This window comes from Neoarius graeffei, chromosome 3 (genome assembly GCF_027579695.1).
Source record: "Neoarius graeffei isolate fNeoGra1 chromosome 3, fNeoGra1.pri, whole genome shotgun sequence".
In the NCBI taxonomy this organism is placed as follows: Eukaryota; Metazoa; Chordata; class Actinopteri; order Siluriformes; family Ariidae; genus Neoarius; species Neoarius graeffei.
This window is the reverse complement of record NC_083571.1, coordinates 114,227,505-114,250,525: the sequence shown is the minus strand read 5'-3', so window position 1 is coordinate 114,250,525 and position 23,021 is coordinate 114,227,505. Positions and strand designations below refer to the sequence as shown.

The 23,021-nt window shown below is 42.8% G+C and overlaps 1 protein-coding gene across 1 annotated transcript in view; it reads left to right on the top strand.

Moving 5' to 3' along the window:
• Positions 1-2,406: 2,406 nt before the first annotated feature.
• The window catches only part of pdia6 (protein disulfide isomerase family A, member 6), a 33,656-nt gene continuing 13,041 nt past the window's right edge, over positions 2,407-23,021 (top strand). Inside the window, exons 1-7 of the mRNA XM_060917936.1 lie at positions 2,407-2,523; positions 5,665-5,809; positions 6,741-6,798; positions 8,338-8,464; positions 19,506-19,612; positions 19,691-19,827; positions 19,978-20,092. Of these exons, the coding sequence (XP_060773919.1) occupies positions 2,508-2,523; positions 5,665-5,809; positions 6,741-6,798; positions 8,338-8,464; positions 19,506-19,612; positions 19,691-19,827; positions 19,978-20,092 (705 nt within the window). The 5' untranslated portion in view covers positions 2,407-2,507. The remainder of the gene's footprint in view (positions 2,524-5,664; positions 5,810-6,740; positions 6,799-8,337; positions 8,465-19,505; positions 19,613-19,690; positions 19,828-19,977; positions 20,093-23,021) is intronic.

The following is a 23,021-nucleotide window of genomic DNA, read 5'->3' as shown; positions in this document are numbered from 1 at the left end:
TGCACATCTAGACACTGAAATTTTTGCCTGTTCTTCTTTGCAAAATAGCTCAAGCTCAGCCAGATTGGATGGAGAGCGTCTGTGAACAGCAATTTTCAAGTCTTGCCACAGATGCTCAATGGGATTTAGGTCTGGACTTTGACTGGGCCATTCTAACACATGAATATTCTTTGATCTAAACCATTCCATTGTAGCTCTGGCTGTATGTTTAGGGTCATTGTCTTGCTGGAAGGGGAATCTCCTTTCCAGTCTCAAGTCTTTTGCAGCCTCCAACAGGTTTTCTTCCAGGATTGCCCTGTATTTAGCTCCATCCATCTTCCCATCAACTCTGACCAGCTTCCCTGTCCCTGCTGAAGAAAAGCATCCCCGTAGCATGATGCTGCCACCACCATGTTTCACAGTGGGGATGGTGTGTGCAGGGTGATGAGCAGTGTTAGTTTTCTGCCACACATAGCGCTTTGCATTTAGGCCAAAAAGTTCAACTTTGGTATCATCTGACCAAAGCACCTTCTTCCACATGTTTGCTGTGTCCCCTACATGGCTTCTTATGCCTGTCTTTCAACAATGGCTTTCTTCTTGCCACTCTTCCAAAAAGGCCAGATTTGTGGAGTGTACGACTTATAGTTATCCTGTGCACAGATTCTCCCACCTGAGCTGTGGATTTCTGCAGCTCCTCCAGAGTGATCATGGGCCTCTTGGCTGCTTCTCTGACCAGTGCTCTCCTCCTTGCTCGCTCTGTCAGTTTAGGTGGACGGCCATGTCTTGGTAGATTTGCAGTTGTGCCATACTTTTTCCATTTTTGAATGATGGATTGAACAGTGCTTCTTGAGATGTTCAGAGCTTGGGATTTTTTTTAATAACCTAACCCTGCTTTAAACTTCTCCAGAACTTTATCCCTGACCTGTCTGGTGAGTTCTTCAGTGTTCTCTAACAAACCACGGAGGCCTTCACAGAACAAGTGTATTTATGCTGAGAGTAAATTACACACAGTAAGACTATTAACTAATTAGATGACTTCTGAAGGCAATTGATTGCACTGGATTGTCTTTAGAGGTATCAGAGTACAGGGGGGCTGAATACTAATGCACACCACATTTTTCAGATTTTTATTTGTTTAAAATTTTGAAGACCATTTATCATTTTCGTTTCACTTCACAATTATGTGCTACTCTGTGTTGGTCTATCACATAAAATCTCAATAAAAAACTTTTAAGTTCGTGGTTGTAAGGTGGGAAAATGTGAAAAAGTTCAAGGGGTAGGAATACTTTTTCAAGGCACTGTAACAGCAGTTAGGAGTTGGGGGCCTCGCTCAAGGGCACCTCAGCCCAAGGCGTCCCATATTAACCTAACCGCATGTCTTTGGACTGAGACATATGCCGCTTTTCCACTACAAACGTGGCTGAGCCGTGCCGTGCTGAGTCGGGCTGAGCGGGGCTGTTGGAGTTGCATTTCGACTACAACCGCGCTGAACCGTGCTGGCTGGAAGTGGGTGGACACATTGGGTGGAGTTAGCGAAAGTGGGTGGACGTCACGTGATGTCGTTAAGCAGCGCAAACAGTGACATCAGTGAGCTTTTAAGCGGTAGTCTCACGACCCGAATAGTAAACAATAAACATGGAGGACATGGAGTCGTTAGTGTTGCTGGTCTTGGTTCTGTGGCTTGTTGTCACCGACAACGCCAACAGATACTGACAAGAGCGTATAGATGAGGCGAGGCGCATAAGGCTTCAGAAATTCTCGTAATTCGTAATTCTCCTTCTTCCGGGTTTGCGGTATTTACAGATCCCAGCGCGCTCGCGGGGCGTGTGTGGGCATGTGAGGACACTCCTCCTCACCAATCAGTGCACAGAGGAGTGTCTGCTCACGCCCCCAACCTCACTCGGCTCGCTTTGGCTCGCTTCAGCCCCACTCCAAAACGGTGCGAGTTTTAGGGGCTAAGCAGGGCTGAAGCGAGCCGAGTCGTGCTGGTTTTTGGTAGTCGAAACGCGAGCCGTGTCGGGCTGAAGCGAGCTGAAAAAGGGCCAATAGAGACAACATACAAACTCCACACAGAAAGGCCCTTGCCGGCTGCTGGGCTCAAACCCAGAACCTTCTTGCTGTGAGGTGACGGTGCTAACCACAAAAAAAAAAGGTTAGAAAAATGACACAGGCTCCGCCCCTGGTGTTTGTTCCGTAAAGCTGATGTGTGTTCTGTGTAATATCACCGTCAAATAAGACACGTGTCTCAAAAGCGTGACGTCACTGTTACTAATTTTTGCATAGCAACAAGGCGAAGAGGAAATTCGCCGTTCCTGCTCAGGAGGTTTGTCCTCTTTGGCTCCCCGTAGTTCTCCGCCTTTCAAAACTACACGGCGGGAGGTGATTGGCTGTGATTGGCCGTGGGCTTGGGAGAGCCAATCAGCGCGGGCCACGGTGAGCTGGTGCGAGCGCTTTATGGTCCTGAGGTAAAGAGAGAGTGTGAGAGTGTGTGAGGAGTTTAAAGTGTCAGCGGCGCTCTGGAAATAAACATGCGAGCTGTTTTGGGTAAGAAGCGTCTCAGTGAATTAATGCACTTGTAGTTTTGGGTTGTGAACGCGACAGAGGAATGAGAGAACTATTAAAGGTCTTTATGGACAAAATGAAAGCTATCCGGCTAATTAGCAAGTGGCTAATTGGGGGTTCTGAGCTGATGTGATTTCCTGAATGTAAATTAAAATGACTGAATTACTGCTTTTATTATTATTATCGCAATAATATCTGTGAATAAGTGATTCTGAGCTCAAATTTATGAAGAAATGTCAACAAAATCCTCAGTGACTGAGACCCGAGAGCTGATGTGAAGTAAAGTGTTATTTCTGTAAATAAGGGACTGAAATGCTAGTTTGTTTGCTAGTGATGGAGCATCTGACAGGCTACTTTAGGTGAAATATTAAATGTGGTTTTATGTCTGATCGCTGTGCCAGTGTTTATATGTTTTTCATGTCAGTAATGGAAGTAGAATGGATTAAAGTCTTGCTGATGTTTTGTAATGAGGTGTCATTTTCCTTTAATTATGATCTGATTTCAGGTCATCAGGGCTTGGTGTTAACTTTTAAACCCACTGCCCTGGGGCTCTAATCATACGCGAAAACCATAGAATAGTTGTGAATTGCAACATAAACTGAAGATCACACATTGAGTTGGAGTTTGGTTATTGGTTACTTGTAAAGGACAATTTTTCATCCAAAAGAATTAATTTTTCCTGCTTTAGTCGATTTATTTCTATTTCACATTTCACATGCGTGCAGCTGTTGTAAAGTTCAGTGTGTGTTGTGTAGAAATCATAAAACAGAAATCTATAGCAAAGTTTGTATGAAGAAAGCCATAGGGTGCCAAGACTTTTGAACAGTACTGCGTTTGAGGGTTTTTTTTGTTGCATATCATCCACCTCTAGGTTTAAAAAAAAAAAAAAAAACACCCTGTGCTGCGTCATGACAGACAGGATAATGTTTGAGTTTAAAATTTGTTTAAGCTCTGGATGTTTTATACAGACCTGGCAACCTGTAACTGAATCAGTGCAGCCGGTCTGTCATAATGCAGAGGTGGATGTTATATTAAAAAAAAACCCAAAACCTGATATATAAATATTTTGCACAGGACTGTGTTCCTCTGATACCAGAAACAAAGCTCCAGCTCTCTCTGCTCTTAATCTGTTCTGTTCTTTCAGGATTTATTGCACATGTCGCTCCTTGTTAGATTAGATTAGATTAGATTCACTTTATTCATCCCACATCGGGGAAATTCACGTGTTACAGTAGCAAGAAAATGTCAAACAGATAACAAATAAAACTGAAATAAAAATTAGACAAATGAAGGATTAAATACAGAGGGCTATTTGCATTATCTACCGTGAAAAAGTATAGAAAAATTGCCTTATTGAGAGACTCAGAAAAATTGCACATTACAGGTAGACTGTGTATATACACACGTATACATAAATTTTATATATAAAAGTATGCATAAAAATAGTTTAGGGCCTATATTAATTGCACATAATTGAGTTTTTTATGCCCGAGTTGTTTGAAACCACTATATTAATTGCACATAATTGAGTTTTTTATGCCCGAGTTGTTTGAAACCAATCTGGGTTTTCTGTGTCGAATAAGGAAGTGGCTTCACCTGTAAGAAAATCACACGCTTTCATGACAGTGCTGACTCTTAAGCAAACTCCTCCATCCTCACTTCTGATTTTTGTTTTCGTAAAATACATTTTAAATACAATCGTGAATTTCTCTGGCGTTTTCAGGCTGAGCTTCTCTCGTCGTATTCTTTAACCGCTCATTTCCTCATTGTTCTTGAAGCATTTGCTTCTATTGAACATTTTTCTTGATAGCGGGGAGACGATGATTCCTTTTATCTACTTCTCTGTTTGAACACGCAAAAATTAACCATATTGAAGACAGATTAAGCTGCTTGCATGAAAGACGGTGTCTGTCTGACCCCAGCTGTGATTATTACGTGATGCGTGAAGTCATGCACAAGGGGTCTATAAACAGTACACGTACCGTACTACAACAGCGGGGGGATATAAAATAAATGAAACCGAGACGAAGAAAACAGCCAAGACATGATGGCGGATACATAGTGAAGGACGCTTTTAGGAACTGAAATAAAAGCTCAAAAAGCCTAATTTTTGTGGTGCTAGTTCGTAATATATGCTCATTCCAACTTGCCCGAATGTGTGTTTCACTTTTCCCGGGCAATCGGGCAGTCCTTCATGTCGAGCTCTGTTCATGGCTGATCTCTCTCCTCTCCAAACCAACCCTATGTGTTCAGATAGATAAAGATTAACTTAATTTCCCAGGTTGGGATCGATAACATTACAGCAGCATGTTAAAAACATGAAAAGAGACGTACTGTATAACAGAGTTTGAAGGGGGGAAAAATCCCAAGGACAAGCCGACCGATACGATCTACAGATAAAAATGTGCGTTGTACATGTGACTGTGCATTAATAGTCCTGAAAACAAAAATTGTGATGCTGTGCAAAAATGGCAGTATTGAATGGAAGATAAATAAATAAAAAGTTCTAATGGTGTAAAGTGACTGACAGTAAAAAAATAAATAAGCTCTGATGGTGCAAAAGTTACAGGAGGACTAGGGTTATGAACAGAACCATACAGTAGAGAGGTCCGAGTTCTCTTTGTCAGGTTTATATCTGAATAGGGATCCGTCCGCATGAAATTCAGGTGTAAATTCGCCCAGTTAATCTGCATTCGAGACAGATTTCAGTGTGATCCTTCACACCATTATACAGTAGAAAGACAGAGCTGTTCACATGTTTGCAAAAGTCGACAAGTGTAAATGAACATCTTGTGGACCCTTGAAGGAAATGAAAACAGCTTGTGAAACATAAAACCAGCAAAACATAATACAGCAACCAGTCCCTTATCTGGTTAACCAAAAACGAGTGTAAAGTCCCGTCGTTAAACCTTTGAGTACAATCCATGTGCAAGCTGTATGAGACCAGCACAACACCCTGGTGATGCAAGTAATTGGCTCTGGAACTGCATGAAGGTTTCTCCTTCTCGAGCTTGTGTGTACTTTTAGTCACTCTTGTTAGCACAAAGACCAAACGTTCCATCCATGCCAGCGTTAAAGCTGAATATTTGTGAATGAGACCTAACTTACTGCTTATGCTTTCAGGTGTGCTGGTGTGCTCCTTGATGGTCCTCTCCATCCATGGACTCTACTCTGCTAGTGACGATGTGATCGAGCTCAATCCTTCAAACTTCAACAAGGAGGTTCTGCAGAGTGACAGTTTGTGGCTGGTGGAGTTTTATGCCCCCTGGTGAGTTGAGAAGGACAGTGCTTATATCCTTCCACAATTTCAACATGTATATGGATCCTTAAAGCTAGACCGCCTTTCAGATTTTTCAAGTGTAGATCATAAAAAGAATTTTCCCCGACACCCAATTATTTTTGTTTAGTGACCGAAAGCTACTGAATTCGAATCGCGGACTTCCAGTTTTTATTTTTTAAATACAATTAACGAATTAACATCACATGGCCCTAAATTCTCCGTTATTTTTTCCTGCTTCACCATGACCCAATGCTACGTCATGCATCACATCACATCACATCACGTGGTGGGCTTTCCCCGTTCACGCAAGGCATTGTGGGATACAAATTTGAAACAGGAGAGAAAAATGGAGGACGTGAGTGTGCGAATGAAACGTGAAAGACCGACTACAGTAACGGAAAGAAAGCAAGAAGAAAAGACGTTATGTTCTATACGAAGGAAAGGAAACGCAGGACCAAACTAATAAATATGGGCGCTCAGCGAGCACCTCGGTGTGATCAGCTGTTCGTTTAGCGACAGAATGATGGAACTGTCAGTGCACGCTCAAAGGGAAACCTGTAGATGGCAGTAATGCAACACTGTGGATGCCAGCTGCCGTAAAACCCAAAAGAAGAAGGTAAACCTGCGCATGCGCACACGGACTTCCTCTGTCTGCTTGACTGCACAAAGCGAGCGATTTCATGCACATTATTTGCTTTAATCCGCTTAAATTAAATAACTTCCCAGCCACAGAATGGCCTGATATTTTGAGATATTACAGAAATAAACATATTACAATCACCACAAGGACGTCCAGCTCTAATTTTGAGTCACAGTGATGAATTTGTTTAAATGGTGTTTATGTGCCTAACATTGAGGTTTTTTTTTTTTTTTTAATTCTGATTCTGTGCTTCATTAAGTTGTATAATTTCTTGAAAAGGTGCGGACACTGCCAGAACCTGGTCCCAGAATGGAAGAAAGCAGCCACGGCTTTGAAGGTAAAGTTTAATATACAGTATATTGATGTACATGTGTTCTAGCACAGCTTTTATTTTATTTATTTTTTCCTAGGCTGTTTTTCTTTTCTCATTGAGTCTCTGTGCTTCGTTGTAAGGCCAGGTTATTGAGTAATGAAATAAGCTGAGACCGTTCACAACAATGACCGCAAAGTCAAGATTGAAAGCTTAAGTGATCTTTGTTTGAAACAGGCTTGTAGTACTCGAGTCCGACTCGTGCCCTAATTTTAAGGACCTGTGACTCGACTCAGACTCGTGCGTGAACTGCATTTGGTCTCGTAAATTGGAGACGAGGACTTGGATTTTTTTTCTTTATTTTTTGTAACACCATAATAATTTGGCATAAGATATTTATATTTGCATTAATTTTATACTAATTTCATGTAAAGGCCAATTTATGCTGACAACCCAGTTCTCGCAGATGGTGTCTGCGAAGCCCCCCCCCCCCCCCCCCCCCCTCGCAGACGCTCTGCGCACACCTCCCAAAAATTGTGACCACCGCAGACAGCGTTGCAGACGAGGGCTCTGATTGGTCCACTCTACATCCGCTGTACACGCACTTCCGCTTCCCTACTTTCCCGGTTTGGTTTGTTTTCACGACCGCCATTTTTAAAAACACGAGCGAAGATGGAGCAGCACGAAGAGCGGTTGATCGAGGAAGTGAGGAAGTACGGACATCTATACGACTCCAGTTCTAGTCATTATAAGTAACCGGAGGATAAACACTCCACTAACCACACCCACCAACTACTCCTAGTGATTTCGCGACTTCGTGCCCCCTTGCGTTGTGGCGGTGAATAACATCGCGCACGCCTGTTACTCCCCACTCAACGATAAATTACAATTGTCTGCGAAAAGCTATCTGCGAAAGCCTTGTCGCAAGAGCATGCAGAGGCCTTAAGAGTGTCACACCTACGTCTTGACGCATGCATCAGATAGACTCTCGGGCGCGCTCCGGACAGCGCATGCACCAAGCGGACTCTCGTACACGCGCCGTAAATGACTCGCACCTGCACAGGATTAAGGCGCAATCAGCACCCCTATGTGAAAACACACTTGGCGAAGTATTGAGCTGCTTTGCTGACACATTACCGAGCCTTATTTCCTTGTTTGGGTTCCTGAGGCACAAACAGGCTATCGCCTGTTTCACCGTTTTACGATTTTTCCTGCCGTTCTGGATTATTTACCGCCTTCACTTGTATTAATAAACACACCTTCTGCACTCGCATCTGTCTCCCAGCCATCTCTGACAGAATACTTCACACTCCCTGATAAAGAGAAGCACATTCACCTGTTCATACGCCATGTTCAGGAACAAACTAACGTTAATGGCGCTGAAACAGACATCGTCACATGGCGCGGGTGGAGTCTTGGACTCGGAGTCCGTTTTCTTTAATAACTTGGACTCGAGGTTTAGTGACTCGACTACAGCATCTGTGTCTGGTCTGTAAAGCACAATTGCAGAAGGATTTCTCATTTGCCACATTTTTAAATTTGAGTCTGTGTTCTGTAAACCAACAGGGTGTCGTTCAAGTGGGTGCTGTTGATGCCGACCAGCACAAATCACTGGGAGGCCAGTATGGAGTCCGTGGTTTTCCCACCATCAAGATCTTTGGTGCTAACAAGCATAAGCCTGAGGATTACCAAGGTACACGTGCCGTTTTTGTTTGTCCAAAAAGCTGTTATTTTCAGAACATGCTTGAATCAGTATTTTGTAATGTTAACGTGAGAGACGATGTAAAACCCGTCAAATCTGTGCTTCCTTTTCCCTGCTCTGCTGGGATAAGTTTATTTTTTCCCCCTCTCTCCCATGTCTGGTATGTCGTGTTGCTGTAGGATGTTTTGTAATAATTATGATTTTGTGTGAGATGATGAGAAGCAATCTCTCTCTGTATAAATCACAAACATGCTCCACATCGGGGTGCTGGAATTTCAAGCAGCCTTCATATGGTGCGTGCATGCGCGATGATGTCATTCCTGAATAACAGTCGAATCTATTTTCTGTTCAGAGGTGTTGATTAGTGATGTCTCCCACAGCACAGTTTAATTATTGAATCAGAAGGTGTTTAATTTTCTAGAACAGGGCTTTTCAAAGTGTGGGGCGCGCCTCCCCTGGGGGGCGCCAGAGTTCTTCGGGGGGGGCGCAACATGAGGAAAAATAAACCAGAATAAGTTACTATTGCGGACATTTAGCGAACTTCAGCTAGCCTTTACCGGAGACAAAATGGATCGATTTTTAGTACCTAAAGCTACAGTGAGTGAGGAGACAGAGTCTGGGCTAAGCAAAAAAAACCAGAGCCTCCAGGATGTTGCGATTTGCAACTTCAACGCAAATTCAACCAATCCCCGCGAATTCAGGGCGGTGTTGCGATTATATCCAATCACCGCAACTTTCCCGCAAATTTGATCAATCGTTGGCGTCGTCTTCAGGTGACGTCGACAAACTACCTTCCGCCTTACTTCCGTGTATACGTTCAAGAGAAGCAGCATGCGCGCAGTGTTGCCAGATTGGGCGGTTTCAAGTGCATTTTGGCGGGTTTTGAACATATTTTGGGCTGGAAAACGTCAGAAGTATCTGGCAACACTGCATGATGTGCGAGTCAGTGTTTATGTAGGCTTAAATTCTGTTACTGAAAGTGTGTTATGTTTACAGTGAAGGACTGTGTGCACTTTATTTTTTTTTACTTAATACAAGAAATTAATGGATGCCAACATTTTTGCCAAAATGGTATTTTATTTTCCATTGTTTAGGCAGCTTCAGCATCATACTGTGAGATTCTGTTCAAATTGTTTTTTTCTTCTATGAAGCCTGAGCCATTTATTTTATTAGTTTATAATTGTTTAATTTAGTCTTCAGGAGAGACTGCCTGCACACAGTACTAGTATTAATAGTTTTTTTTCTTACATGAAAGCTGAGGCATTTATATTATATTTTAAGGGAACTTCATGTTGTGCTGTGAGGTTCTCTGCACTTTAACTTTTGAACCAACAGGAGCATTTGGATAAGTAAAGCCTATTTTTCTGCATTTTTGTAGTCCTGGTAATCTTTTATAGTGGTAAAGTTGTTTATAGGACCATTTCTCAGTGTCTGTTTTTTTAATCAATAGTTTTTCAGTAATAACTTAATATTTAACATATCACTCAATTTTAATCACAAAAAGAGAAAATCGCAACAATTTCTCGCAACTTTCACTTCCTCCCGCAATGTAATCGCAACAAAAACCTAAAAAACACCGCAACTTTCATCGCAATTTTTTGGAAAACCCCCGCAACATCAGACATTTTAGCCCGCAACAATCACAAAAAAGGCCCGCGGAATCCTGGGGGGACTGAAAAAAGAAGGAAGTATGACCACGATTATTTAAAGTTTGGATTTTCATGGACTGGATCTGAAGATGCTCCACTGCCACAGTGTGTTGTCTGCCAAGAGGTGCTAGCTAACGATGCTATGAGATGTTTAAAATGTGTAAAACAGAATGTTTTAAAAAGCACAGATGTTTAAAATGTGAAAAAGAGAAAAATAAAAATGTGTACAACAACCATTTTTTAAAAATACGAATGGAACATTAAAGGCGTCGTGCGGTAATTTCAGCAATCAGGCTATATCATGTGTCAAAATGTCGGGTTTGGTGGGTTATTCAAGCCCCTCTGTTTCCCGCGATCTCAGTGTCACGATGCGCCCGCTACAAGCATTTAAAGTTGATGCGCACAGCCAAATTTAGGCAGCCAGCCGTTAACTAGGTCAACTTGTGTGTGACGTCATACCAGTAACCTCCCTTGGGTGATGCTGGCCTGTCACCGTGTTTTCTCTATAGCGTGCGTTTACCAGAGTTGTTTACATTGCGGATTTTGTGGATTTATTCAGTTTGTGGATAGTTTTGAACACTCAAAACACTATGAAATGATGTATTAATATTCTGTGATACAAAATGCCTAATCGGTGTATTGTGTTTGGCTGTAACAACGAACACAACACTATTTGTGACTTTTGTTATCAATGGATCTGATTTCAAGGTCATGGCTAGGTATTGATAGAAAAAAAATTATTTTTTTTAAAAACACATTGTGGCAGCGGGGGCGTGGTCAAGCGCCGGTCTGTGACAGGAGGGCGGAGCCAGGGAAGGCGAGTGGCAGAAATCACTACACCTGACGGTAATTAACCTGTGTTTTGTGTGTTTTCCCAGTAACCGCGCCCTATTTAAGGAGGCAGAGCTCATCCCGGGACAAGAACACAGTGTGTTTCGCTGTCAGATTAAAACTGGCGGTTATACTGAAAAGTCTGGCAATAAAAAGCCTATTTGCATCTGAAGCGTTGTCCTGCCGTCCTCTGTGCTCCACCCACACTTCAGAGAGCTCTACAGTGGTGCCAAAACCCGGGACAAGGTGGAGCACCAACCTCGCAGCCCCATGGAATCCTCCCCGTTCGCGGACCTGGTCCACGCCCTCGCCACGGCTCAGCAAAGCCAGCACCAGGCGCTCGTCACGCTCCGAAAGGAGCAAGAGCGGCGCTTCGAAGCCCTGGTGCTGGCCAAGCAGGAAGATCGCGAGGCGCTCCGGCATCTCCTCGCGTCGGCGGGGTCCACCAGCGCCCCGGCCGCGGGCCCGTCTCCCCTCACCGTGACCAAGATGGGCCCGCAGGACGACCCCGAGGCGTTTCTCACATTGTTCGAGCAGGTCGCAGAAGCCTCGGGGTGGCCGATGGAGCAGCGCGCGGCGCGCCTCCTCCCCCTCCTGACGGGAGAGGCGCAGCTGGCCGCGCTATAACTCCCCGCCAACCGCCGCGGAGGACGGCCCGGTGAAGGTCCGCGTAGGCCAGCCGGCGGTTGGCGGGGAGTTATAGCGCGGCCAGCTGCGCCTCTCCCGTCAGGAGGGGGAGGAGGCGCGCCGCTCCATCGGCCACCCCGAGGCTTCGGCGACCTGCTCGAACAATGTGAGAAACGCCTCGGGGTCGTCCTGCGGGCCCATCTTGGTCACGGTGAGGGGAGACGGGCCCGCGGCCGGGGCGCTGGTGGACCCCGCCGACGCGAGGAGATGCCGGAGCGCCTCGCGATCTTCCTGCTGGGCCAGCACCAGGGCTTCGAAGCGCCGCTCTTGCTCCTTTCGGAGCGTGACGAGCGCCTGGTGCTGGCTTTGCTGAGCCGTGGCGAGGGCGTGGACCAGGTCCGCGAACGGGGAGGATTCCATGGGGCTGCGAGGTTGGTGCTCCACCTTGTCCCGGGTTTTGGCACCACTGTAGAGCTCTCTGAAGTGTGGGTGGAGCACAGAGGACGGCAGGACAACGCTTCAGATGCAAATAGGCTTTTTATTGCCAGACTTTTCAGTATAACCGCCAGTTTTAATCTGACAGCGAAACACTGTGTTCTTGTCCCGGGATGAGCTCTGCCTCCTTAAATAGGGCGCGGTTACTGGGAAAACACACAAAACACAGGTTAATTACCGTCAGGTGTAGTGATTTCTGCCACTCGCCTTCCCTGGCTCCGCCCTCCTGTCACAGACCGGCGCTTGACCACGCCCCCGCTGCCACACACATGTTTTAAGTGTTTCTATGTATCAATCATTAATTGTACAAAATGATTTTCATACATTTATGTATTTGTCATATCTTTCTTTGTCACATGAAGTGTTGTCTTGATAACATATGTGGCACATAATTTTAGCAAATGGATGACAGAAGATTAATTGAAAGATTTATGCCACAGAGCTGCCTTTAACTAATAATTATCACTTATTACTGACGATTGTACGTTTACTAAACAATACAATACAAAGCTCAATACTCCCAGCCTATAACATACTGAATATCAAGTTAAAATCAACCGCAATAAAAGGAAAATGATGAAAACTGGAATATCAAGGGGTCTACTGTATCAGAAGGCCCACTGCATTTCGCGAGATCGCAAGCTGTCAAGTTGCTAGAATTCAATCTTTCTAGCTATACTTTCACCCCCTACAGCTATCAGTATTACACATAATCATAGATTAAATCACACAGCATTCTAATTCAAGTGAAATGGTCTTTAAAAATACACACAAGTAGTGATTTAGTCAGAGAAACCAACCAAAACAAGTCTTCAAGTCGCCGGTTTTCATTCTCGTCTTCGTTTCTGTCGTCGTCAGAACTGTCCTCATTTTCTTCTGAAGATGAGCGCTCAGGTTCAGATCTGTAAGGCTGGATACCACCAGGACATTCAGCTGTCAAAATCTCTACTTGTGGGCCATTTTCTTCTTCTGTATCGGTAAAATCAAAGCTAATTTCCTCAGCATCGCTCCTATTTTCTGGTGTGTCCGTCATTGCAACTGCACCGAGTGGTTACTGGTATGACGTCACGCAGCTGTTCCATTGACCGAGAGGGGGCGCTGCGAACGCGGAAAATTTCAAGTGATGGGCATGATCAAATAAGGACCGATTACAACCATGGGAAGCTTTTGAAAAATCGACGGTCAATTTATTTCGAATCTCGAAAGCATTCTGGTGCAGAATAATGCAACTTTTATTGCCACTGCGTGACGCCTTTAAGTATAGCAACAACAAAAATTGTAAAGGGGGGGGCGCTGTTGTTTATTTGCTCTCCGGGGGGGGGGGCTGACTCTCCCACACTTTGAAAGCCCCTGGTCTAGAACAAAGCTCTGTTATAATTATTGTACCCATTATCATAAATGACAGATTTACATTAATGCACACATTTGAGTGTGTTATCGTTCCTGGAGTAACAGCTTTTTCACATAATGTAAGCGTAGTGATGAATGACGACAAAAAACTTTGAAATTTGCATGCCGTCTGGTGCGCTCTCGGCTAATACATTATTAACCATTTCCCTGTAAAACATTTGCAAAATCTGTATGAAATTTCCCTCCAGCTGTGTGCGCGCTTGGCTTTCTCAGTTCCCCTCTGTAGTACGTTGCCTGGCTCTGTAACATATAACTACATACGCTACTGTGTGGTCACGTGGTCTGGCTCGGCCAATCCAACATGGCGTCACTTCCGGTCATGCTCGACCCAAATCAAAGACAATTTTGTGGTGGAGTAAATGGATTTGCAGCGAATTATGGGCAGCGGAGACGATATAAATCGCTTGAACGTTTGAAAGGCAAGGTTTTATTTTATTTTATTTTCTGTGATTGAGTAGCCGGCACAGACCGTCTGTGTAGGCGGAGAAAACCTAATGGAAGGAGTTTGTTCCTGTAGTCCTTGTTAGTGTAGCTGTATGCAATTTTTTTTTCCTTCACCAGGCTCTCCTTTTTCATTCTGTCTCTAGTTAATGAGCCCTCAAAAAAGGTGTGTTTTTTTTTTTTGTTTAATTTAAAGCTAGACGGCCTTTCGATTTCATAAAATCGGTGAAATTTAGTTCTCTCTGAAATGTGGTGATTGTGATACATGTTTTATTTTTGTAATATTTTAAAATATCAGGCCATTCTGTGGCTGGGAAGTTATTTAATTTGAGGGGATTAAAGCAAATAATGTGCATGAAATCGCTCGCTTCATGCAGTCAAGCAGACAGAGGAAGTCCGTGTGCGCATGCGCAGGTTTACCTTCTTTTGGGTTTTACAGCAGCTGGCATCCACAGTGTTGCATTACTGCCATCTACAGGTTTACCTTTGAGCGTGCACTGACAGTTCCATCATTCTGTCGCTAAACGAACAGCTGATCACACCGAGGTGCTCGCTGAGCGCCCATATTTATTAGCTTGGTCCTGCGTTTCCTTTCCTTCGTATATAACATAACGTCTTTTCTTCTCGCTTTCTTTCCGTTACTGTAGTCGCTCTTTCACGTTTCATTCGCACACTCACGTCCTCCATTTTTCTCTCCTGTTTCAAATTTGTATCCCACAATGCCTTGCGTGAACGGGGAAAGCCCACCACGTGATGCATGATGTAGTATCTTGTATTGGGTCATGGGGAAGCAGGAAAAAATAGCGGTGAATTTAGGCCCACTTGGAGATAAATTCATGAATTGTTCTTTTCGGGGGAAAAAAATTGGAAGTCTGCGATTTTGAGTTCAGTAGCTTTCAGTCACGAAATGAAAATAACTGGGTGTCGGGGGGGGGAATTCTTCTTATGATCTATTGAGAAAGTGGAAAGCGCAAACTCCTGTGTCTTGAAGACTGGAGCGTCACGGACATTCCATAAAATAAAATCCATATGGTTGTTAATAAATTAAAAGTAGAAGAGCAGAAGAGGTTCAGCATCTCGATTCCAGGACCGACATGTAACTCAGAAGGACAGATTTGGGGAGAGAGAGAGAGAGGGGGGGAAAAAAAACAGTACTCTCTAAGGTACTTGTTTGTATACCTTTTATATACTGCTTGGGAACATGTGTACCTTTTTGGCCCTGAAAAGGTACACATGATTACCTTGAGGTCCAATAATGAGCCCTCGGGGGTACGTTAGTGTACTGTAGACTGTACCTTGGGGGACAGAAATGGACTCCTAAAAATTTCGGGGGGGGGGGTTCGGTGTGTGTGTGTGTGTGTATGGTTAACGATCTGTGGTCACCTTATAACGCAGACATCCCGAGTCTCCCGGAAGTTCCGGCAGTCTCCTGCATATTGATAGCGGCTCCCTGATGCCCGCAAATTGAAGAATATCTCCCGGAATCTAGAGCAAGCGAGCAAGCGTGTGCACGCGAAACATTAATGTCTGCATCGCGCATCTTAGAATGTGCGCATATGACGGGGAGCGCGAGAGAGAGACTGCGCGTGTGCCTGTTCATGTAGCGCATGCTAGACAAAGAGCATCCTGATTGGGTTACTCAGCAAAATAAGCCAATCAGCTTTCAGTGTGGGCGGGCTTTTATCCCTTTTCTTGAGGACCGAAGTTTTCAGTTGAGTCAGTGCAGCCTACAGGATCGTCATGGCAGAGAGAGAGCGCGCGCCCCAAAAAACCAAAATACAAAACCCACTTCAGCTCAGATTATGCAAAAGAATCTCCCTGTCTAATAAGGGTCAAAAATAATGACAGTTTCGCGTGATGTACTGTTTGCAGCAGTGGTTTCAGCATTGCCCATGGTGGCTTAAATGATTGTAAAGGACATGTTGAGGTGAGGAGTGTCATTTCATGTGCATTATATTTAGGTCAACAACAGGCTGTCATGAAAGGACCAAATTTATTGAAGATTTCCGTAAAGTAACAATGTATGAATATACATCATATCACATATATATCAAATACACGTTATATATAAGCGTGTATCTTTTATAAATGGGGTTAGCTTATGGGTCAGTCCATGAAATGATGTTACTTTTCATTGGTCCGGGTTTACATAATCATTTCATCTTTAATTTCCATGATTTAAAGAAATATTTAGCAGATTATCCATAAATATTGTTTGAAGAAATAAAAAATTTTAAAAAATGAAGTTTTCTTTTGAAATAAAGAAATGTGAAACATTTTCTTCCCCTGTGACTGGACATGGATGACACGTTTTTTGTGACATGGAATATTTGCTGACTTCGAGCTTAAATAAACCTTCATTACTTTGAGAATTTCAATAAAATTAGTTTCATGGTACTTGCAATTTAGTTTTACACTCACATAATAAAGTTAAGAAGGTTCTATAAACTATTTAGCTTCGAATTCATCCACTAAAAATAGGTTGTGAACGTAAAATTGTGGTGTCCTACCGTGTTACGTTAGAAACCAGGCTTATAAAAAATGATAAAACGAGTTGAAATCATGATTGATGTTTTTAATATAAAGAAGAATATACTATAAAACGATGTAGGTAGAAAGAAATTTAAACAAACGGCAATAAAAGAAATTATCGATGTTTTTTCTCACATCCTAACTTAGCGTCCACTCACTTCCTGGTTCGTTCACAACCTGCGAGACCTATTTACTCAATCTAGGTCAGCTGAACTGACACGAGAGAACTTCTCGCGGGATCTCACACACCACAACACGTGCTCTAGAGAAGCGCAGATATAAGTGTGACTAAGTAAAGTAATGAATTCAATAATCTCATTTACCCCATATAGGATGAAACTGTTTCCTGTTAATGACTGTTGTTATTGTTCAAATCTTAGAGATTTTATGAAGTTTGTGAAATACTGGTATTTCATATTTTCAGTGTTTATGATGTTGAACTAATATTTCTAATGAATTCTTATTCTGTGTTTTAAAGTAAGCAAATAAAAGCAAAAAATTGATTTTATCAATATTTTTCCTTTATTTTTAAAAGCTTGTTCGTGTCCTTGTTACATTAGCAACCGGGTAAATATTTATGGATTTTATCATACATTGTAGAGCAGGAGTTATCTTAACAACTATGTTTATATTTTCTTATATGGTCAATGCTTCATGGAAATAAAAGTTGTTTTCAGTTGTAAATTGTTTTAAGTGACTCCCTCTGTCACATTTTGGTAACCCCATTTCATGGACTGACCCTTATCTAATGTAGCATGTTGGGGAGAATCATAGTATCGTATCTATATTTCTGATACAATTTTAGGTATGATACCGTGTATAACTCTCCTACTTATTGCTCATTTCATAGGGGGACGGGGGGGAATTGCTGGCATGTGCCGCGCGGGAGCGTCTGCCCAAATTTTTTAGGCCGAGATGAACTTAGTTTTTGATTTTAAAAAAATTTCCAATATGTAATGCCCATTGTACATGCCTGTTCTTTAATTCAAAATCACCATCTTGATCTTCAGATTGACCATATGGTATATACATTACATTACACAACATCCTGTCCAGATAAAACCTCGTTAGTACACACAACAGTTGAAAGGGAAGTCATGAGTGATGTTGAATGTTGCCTGCTTAATATGCAAGAGCTCCTGCTACCATGAGAACACCAGAAGAAAGCTTAAGAGAATTATATGATTGAACTTTTTTCTGGTTTGCACTTCATTGTAAAGGATTAGAGTATTCAAAGACATGAATAGCAAAAATGCAGAAATATAATACTGTAGAGCTCGTTTATATTAAAAGGTGCATTGATTTTTTTGAAATCATCAAATGTGAATTGATTAAAAACAAGTCTCTTGTCCCATATTAATCATTTTCACCTGGGAGTCCACCAAGAAGGGGAATTTATTTCCAAATACATTGCAACATTTGCTGATAAAATTAATGGTTTTGGGGTAAAAAAAAAAAAAATGGCCAAAAATCATTAGCTCCCGCCCCCTGGGCCCCCACCAGGGCTCTGCCAGGGAAATCGATAAATCAAACGGGATAAAGAACTGTTTCCGATGGGCATGGCTCGATAGTAGCGTTACCGTGCAGATAGGGACACAAATTGTGACGACGTGCCTGACGGAACATATCCGAAAAGTGGACGTGCCGGGAAAGGTTCTGTGTATTCTGTGCTCAGATACGATCAATTATGGAAACAGAGGAGCTAGAAACATCCAGGAGCACATCAAAACAAAAAAGCACAAAGGTACGTTTTACTTAAATTGTCAAAGATAGAGTCAGGAGGAATCTAATACATCGTTACGGTTACCTCCATTATCACTCACGATTATATATTTGTTATCTTAAAGTTTATAAACATTTTAAACCATCATTGAATTTGAAAACATTCATATATAAGGCGCACCCCCCTTTGAAACCCCCCATGCACGCTTTGCGTGCGTTATGTCTGTCCTTGGCAGACATTTCAGTTTTTTTTTTTTTAAATGTCCCATTCTCATCCCTGTATTTCTGACAGTGTAGGTAATTTTGGAAAAACCAGCAGGAGTGTGCTAGATTTTGAAAATATTCTGTAAAATAAAATCCATATGCTCGTTAATACATTAAAAGTTGAAATTATTGGAAAATCGCTATAAACTCGGTGGTTGGTTTTCTGACCAGTCCTTTAAATATCGTCAATTTTGTTGTTCTGTATTTTGAATAGAGTCAGGATTTAGTTTTATTTAGATTTCAACAGGACGTGATGAGTGTGTTTTACTGGAGTGCCTTTTTTCTTCTTCAGTATAAGCACAGTTTCTTTTCCCATAGGATTTAACGGAGTCTTTATCAGCTTGTCAGTTCAGACAGGATTTATATCGGGGTTATTTTTGATAACTAAAAAAAATTTTTTTTAAAAATCCTGATTTGACTGATTTCAGCTAGGACTAAAATCCTAGATAATAATAATAATAATTCCATTATCCCTGTGTAAAACCAGTCCAGTCAAATATGTTTTTTTACTTTACTTTATACACAGATCCATTATTCATCCTTTTTATCCCCCGCTGGCTGAAAGACCCGAAGGGGGATTATGTCGTGGCGATGTCTGTCTGTCCGTCCGTCCCAGGAAGGGTACTCGCCCTCTGAAATCAACTCCTCTCTCAATTTTTGGACAAATTTTACCAAACTTGGCAATTGGCATTATCTGTCGATAATACGCGTATTGTAATTTCGTTCGGTTCGGTCACGTTTTACTAGAGTTATGACATAGTTGCCAGCGGGGGATGTTGTGCTCTCCGAGCACTCTTGTTAATCCACAGTCATGAAAAATCATGTGATTTATGATTTCCAGAACAGACCGTTATTGTGCGGTGTGTTGTTGCTTTGTAACATTGTTCATAGAATATAGTTTGTTTTTTCCAGAAAAAGTGTACAGAACCATACAAAGATCTTGAGTGTTTTATAATTATCTATGGTCATGCTTGTCTTCGCTGCCCAGGCTGTCCATGTGATCGCAGAGTGCTGTGTGTCTGATCTGATCTTCTCGCTGGTGTGTGGTGTTCTGTCTGTAGGTGGACGCAGCGGTCAGGCCATTGTTGAAGCAGCTCTGAATGCAGCACGATCTCTTGTGAAGGACAGACTGAGTGGAAAATCTGGAGGTTCTGACTACAGCAGACAGGTACTGAAGTGCACAAATCTCATTTTCTCCCCCCCCCCCCCCCCCCCTTAATTAATTTATTTTATTTATCTATTTTAGAGTTCTGGTGGTAGCAGTGGTGGCAATAAGAATGATGTGGTCGAGCTGACGGATGATAACTTTGACCGCGTGGTTTTGGGCAGTGGTGATGTGTGGCTGGTGGAGTTCTTTGCCCCGTGGTGTGGACACTGTAAAAAGTAAGCTTGCGTAAAGTTCTCAAGTGATTTATCTTAAAGCCCTGTAATGTCACACAGACTGAAAAGAATAATGCATGCAAAAGAAAATCTGGGTTTTTTTTTTCTTTAAGTTGTGGTCTTGGTTACTAATCTGTAATTGGATCATTTCAGCCTTGAGCCTGAATGGACGGCTGCAGCTACTCAGGTCAAAGAGCAGTCCGGTGGTAGAGTGAAGCTGGGAGCTGTAGACGCTACTGTTCATCAGGGTCTGGCAAGCCGCTACGGAGTGAGTCTGATACCTGAATTACGTGTTTCTCACTTTTCACATCACAGGGCTTTCCGCAGAAAATAATATCAGGTCAGAGCCTTCAACTCTGCTACTGGTAATATTGTAACCCAGTACAACCTGCTACATGGACGGGCGGTCGGCGTCTAAACCGGCTTCACCACCAGCCTTCGGTTGGGTGAGGAGGGTGGCGTGTCGCCCAGCAGGATTAAAAACGAGACCTGTTAAAGGGTGTAGGAGCTTCTTGCGAGCCAACATGCAAAAATGGAGCTGGGGTCCCACTGTAGGCATCCGATGTGCAGTACCACTGACTCTGATGGCAGCCCCTGCACCCAAAATCTCTCTGACGTATTGGCTGAGCCTTTCCTCTGATGCAGAGAGGTTCTGAGCGAGAGAAGCCCTGGATAAGCGACTAGGACCACCCAAGGTAGCTTTCTAGTCCTGGCAGTGTCCTTCCCACTGAGAGAAGTGAAGAGTAGTGGAATGAAGGTCACTTCAGCATTGTATTTTGCCAAACACACACAAAAAAATCCCCAGAAAAAATATCAGATGCACAGCCTGGCCCGGAAGACTGGCTGTTAGGGGGTCGGCACAATTCAACATTATTAAATTTCCTGGTGTGTGTGTGGTGGTTTTTTTTTTATTTATTTATTTATTTTTTAAATAAACCTTGTCAAATCCTGCAAGGGGCAAAATTTAAAGGGCAGAATTAGATTTGAAATGAAAACACTGAAAACTGTCAAGTCAGATGAATATATGTTATTTACCAGCTTCAGGTCGGTCCGTATGGTGAAATACCGTGACTGAGGTCTTGAAAGGACTGACCTTGGCCCAGAGGGCCTTGGTCAGTCCTTTCAAGACCTCGGTCACGGTATTTCACCATACGGACTGACCTTAAAGGAACAGTCCACCGTACTTTCATAATGAAATATGCTCTTATCTGAATTGAGACGAGCTGCTCCGTACCTCTCCGAGCTTTGCGCGACCTCCCAGTCAGTCAGACGCAGTCAGACGCGCTGTCACTCCTGTTAGCAATGTAGCTAGGCTCAGTATGGCCAATGGTATTTTTTGGGGCTGTAGTTAGATGCGACCAAACTCTTCCGCGTTTTTCCTGTTTACATAGGTTTATATGACCAGTGATATGAAACAAGTTCAGTTACACAAATTGAAACGTAGCGATTTTCTATGCTATGGAAAGTCCGCACTATAACGACAGGCGTACTAACACCTTCTGCGCGCTTCGACAGCGCATTGATACGGAGCTCAGATATCAATGCGCTGTCGAAGCGCGCAGAAGGTGTTAGTACGCCTGTCATTATAGTGCGGACTTTCCATAGCATAGAAAATCGCTACGTTTCAATTTGTGTAACTGAACTTGTTTCATATCACTGGTCATATAAACCTATGTAAACAGGAAAAACGCGGAAGAGTTTGGTCGCATCTAACTACAGCCCCAAAAAAATACCATTGGCCATACTGAGCCTAGCTACATTGCTAACAGGAGTGACAGCGCGTCTGACTGATTGGGAGGTCGCGCAAAGCTCGGAGAGGTACGGAGCAGCTCGTCTCAATTCAGATAAGAGCATATTTCATTATGGAAGTACGGTGGACTGTTCCTTTAAGCTGGTAAATAATATATTTTTAAATTTTTTTTTCGTGGTCCAAATCCTGCGCTCTGATTAGCTGGTGAGCGGGTCTTTATCCTACAGTACAGACCCCGATTATGGACCTCTGGCAACTCGCTCGTTCGCAACAACAAACAAAGCATTTTTTGTCAACATTTATCATTTTTTTAAAAATAAGATTTATAAGATTATCAGAAATCTTATAAATGTTTGCCAGCATTTCTCAGGAGAATAGCATTAATTTTACAGCATGGATAGCGATAACGACAGTGTTCACAGCGAAAGTGAGTTTTACTACCCTGATAAAGAAGAAATAAAAGAAAACATTTCAGGAGAAAGCTAAAACCTGTAACTGTTGCTAACGCCGAGCAAAAACATGGCTGAATCCTGAATGACTCCTGTTTGTATAAATAGGGGACGACATAGGCGGCAAAATGTAGTTTTTTTTCCTGCCATGGAAGTGCACTTGTATACCGAGAAGGAAGCCATTTGCATTACAGCCGTGAATGAGGATTCAAAATGTTGGCTCGGCTCAGTTTTCTCTTTCGGGCGCTCTCGTTTTCTGTTAGAATTTGGTAAAGAAAAAAATAAATGTATTATTTACCAGCTTAAGGTCGGTCCGTATGGTGAAATACTGTGACCTCGGCCCAGAGGGCCTCGCTCAGTACTTTCAAGACCTCAGTCATGGTATTTCACGATACGGACCTCTCAGCTGGTAAATAATATATAGAAAACAAAATGAGAGCGCCCGAAAGGGAAAACAAAGCCAAGGCGAGCTGCCATTTTGAATCCTCATTCACGGCTGTAATGCAAACGGCTTCCTCCTCGGTAAACAAGTGCACTTCCATGGCAGGAAAAAAACTACATTTTGCCGCCTATGTAGTCTCCTATTTATACAAATAGGAGTCATTCAGGATTCAGCCATGTTTTTGCTCAGTATTAGCAAGTTAGAAGTTTTTAGCTTTCTCCTGAAATGTTTTCTTTTATTTCTTCTTCCTCCGGGTAGTAAAACTCGCTTTCGCTGTGAAGACTGTCGTTATCGCTATCCATGCTGTAAAATCAATGCTATTCTCCTGAGAAATGTGAAAACAAACAGACACAAATTGCTACTATGTTTGTTGCTGTGAATGAGCGAGTCGCCAGAGGTCCGTAACTGGGGTCCATACCGTAGGATATGGACCCGCTCGCCAGCCAATCAGAGCGCAGGATTCGATGGAAACCGGACCGCGAAAAAAATAATTTTATTGCACAACAATATAGCAGCTGAAATTAGAATATTAGCAATGCAGCTGTCAACTACGGAC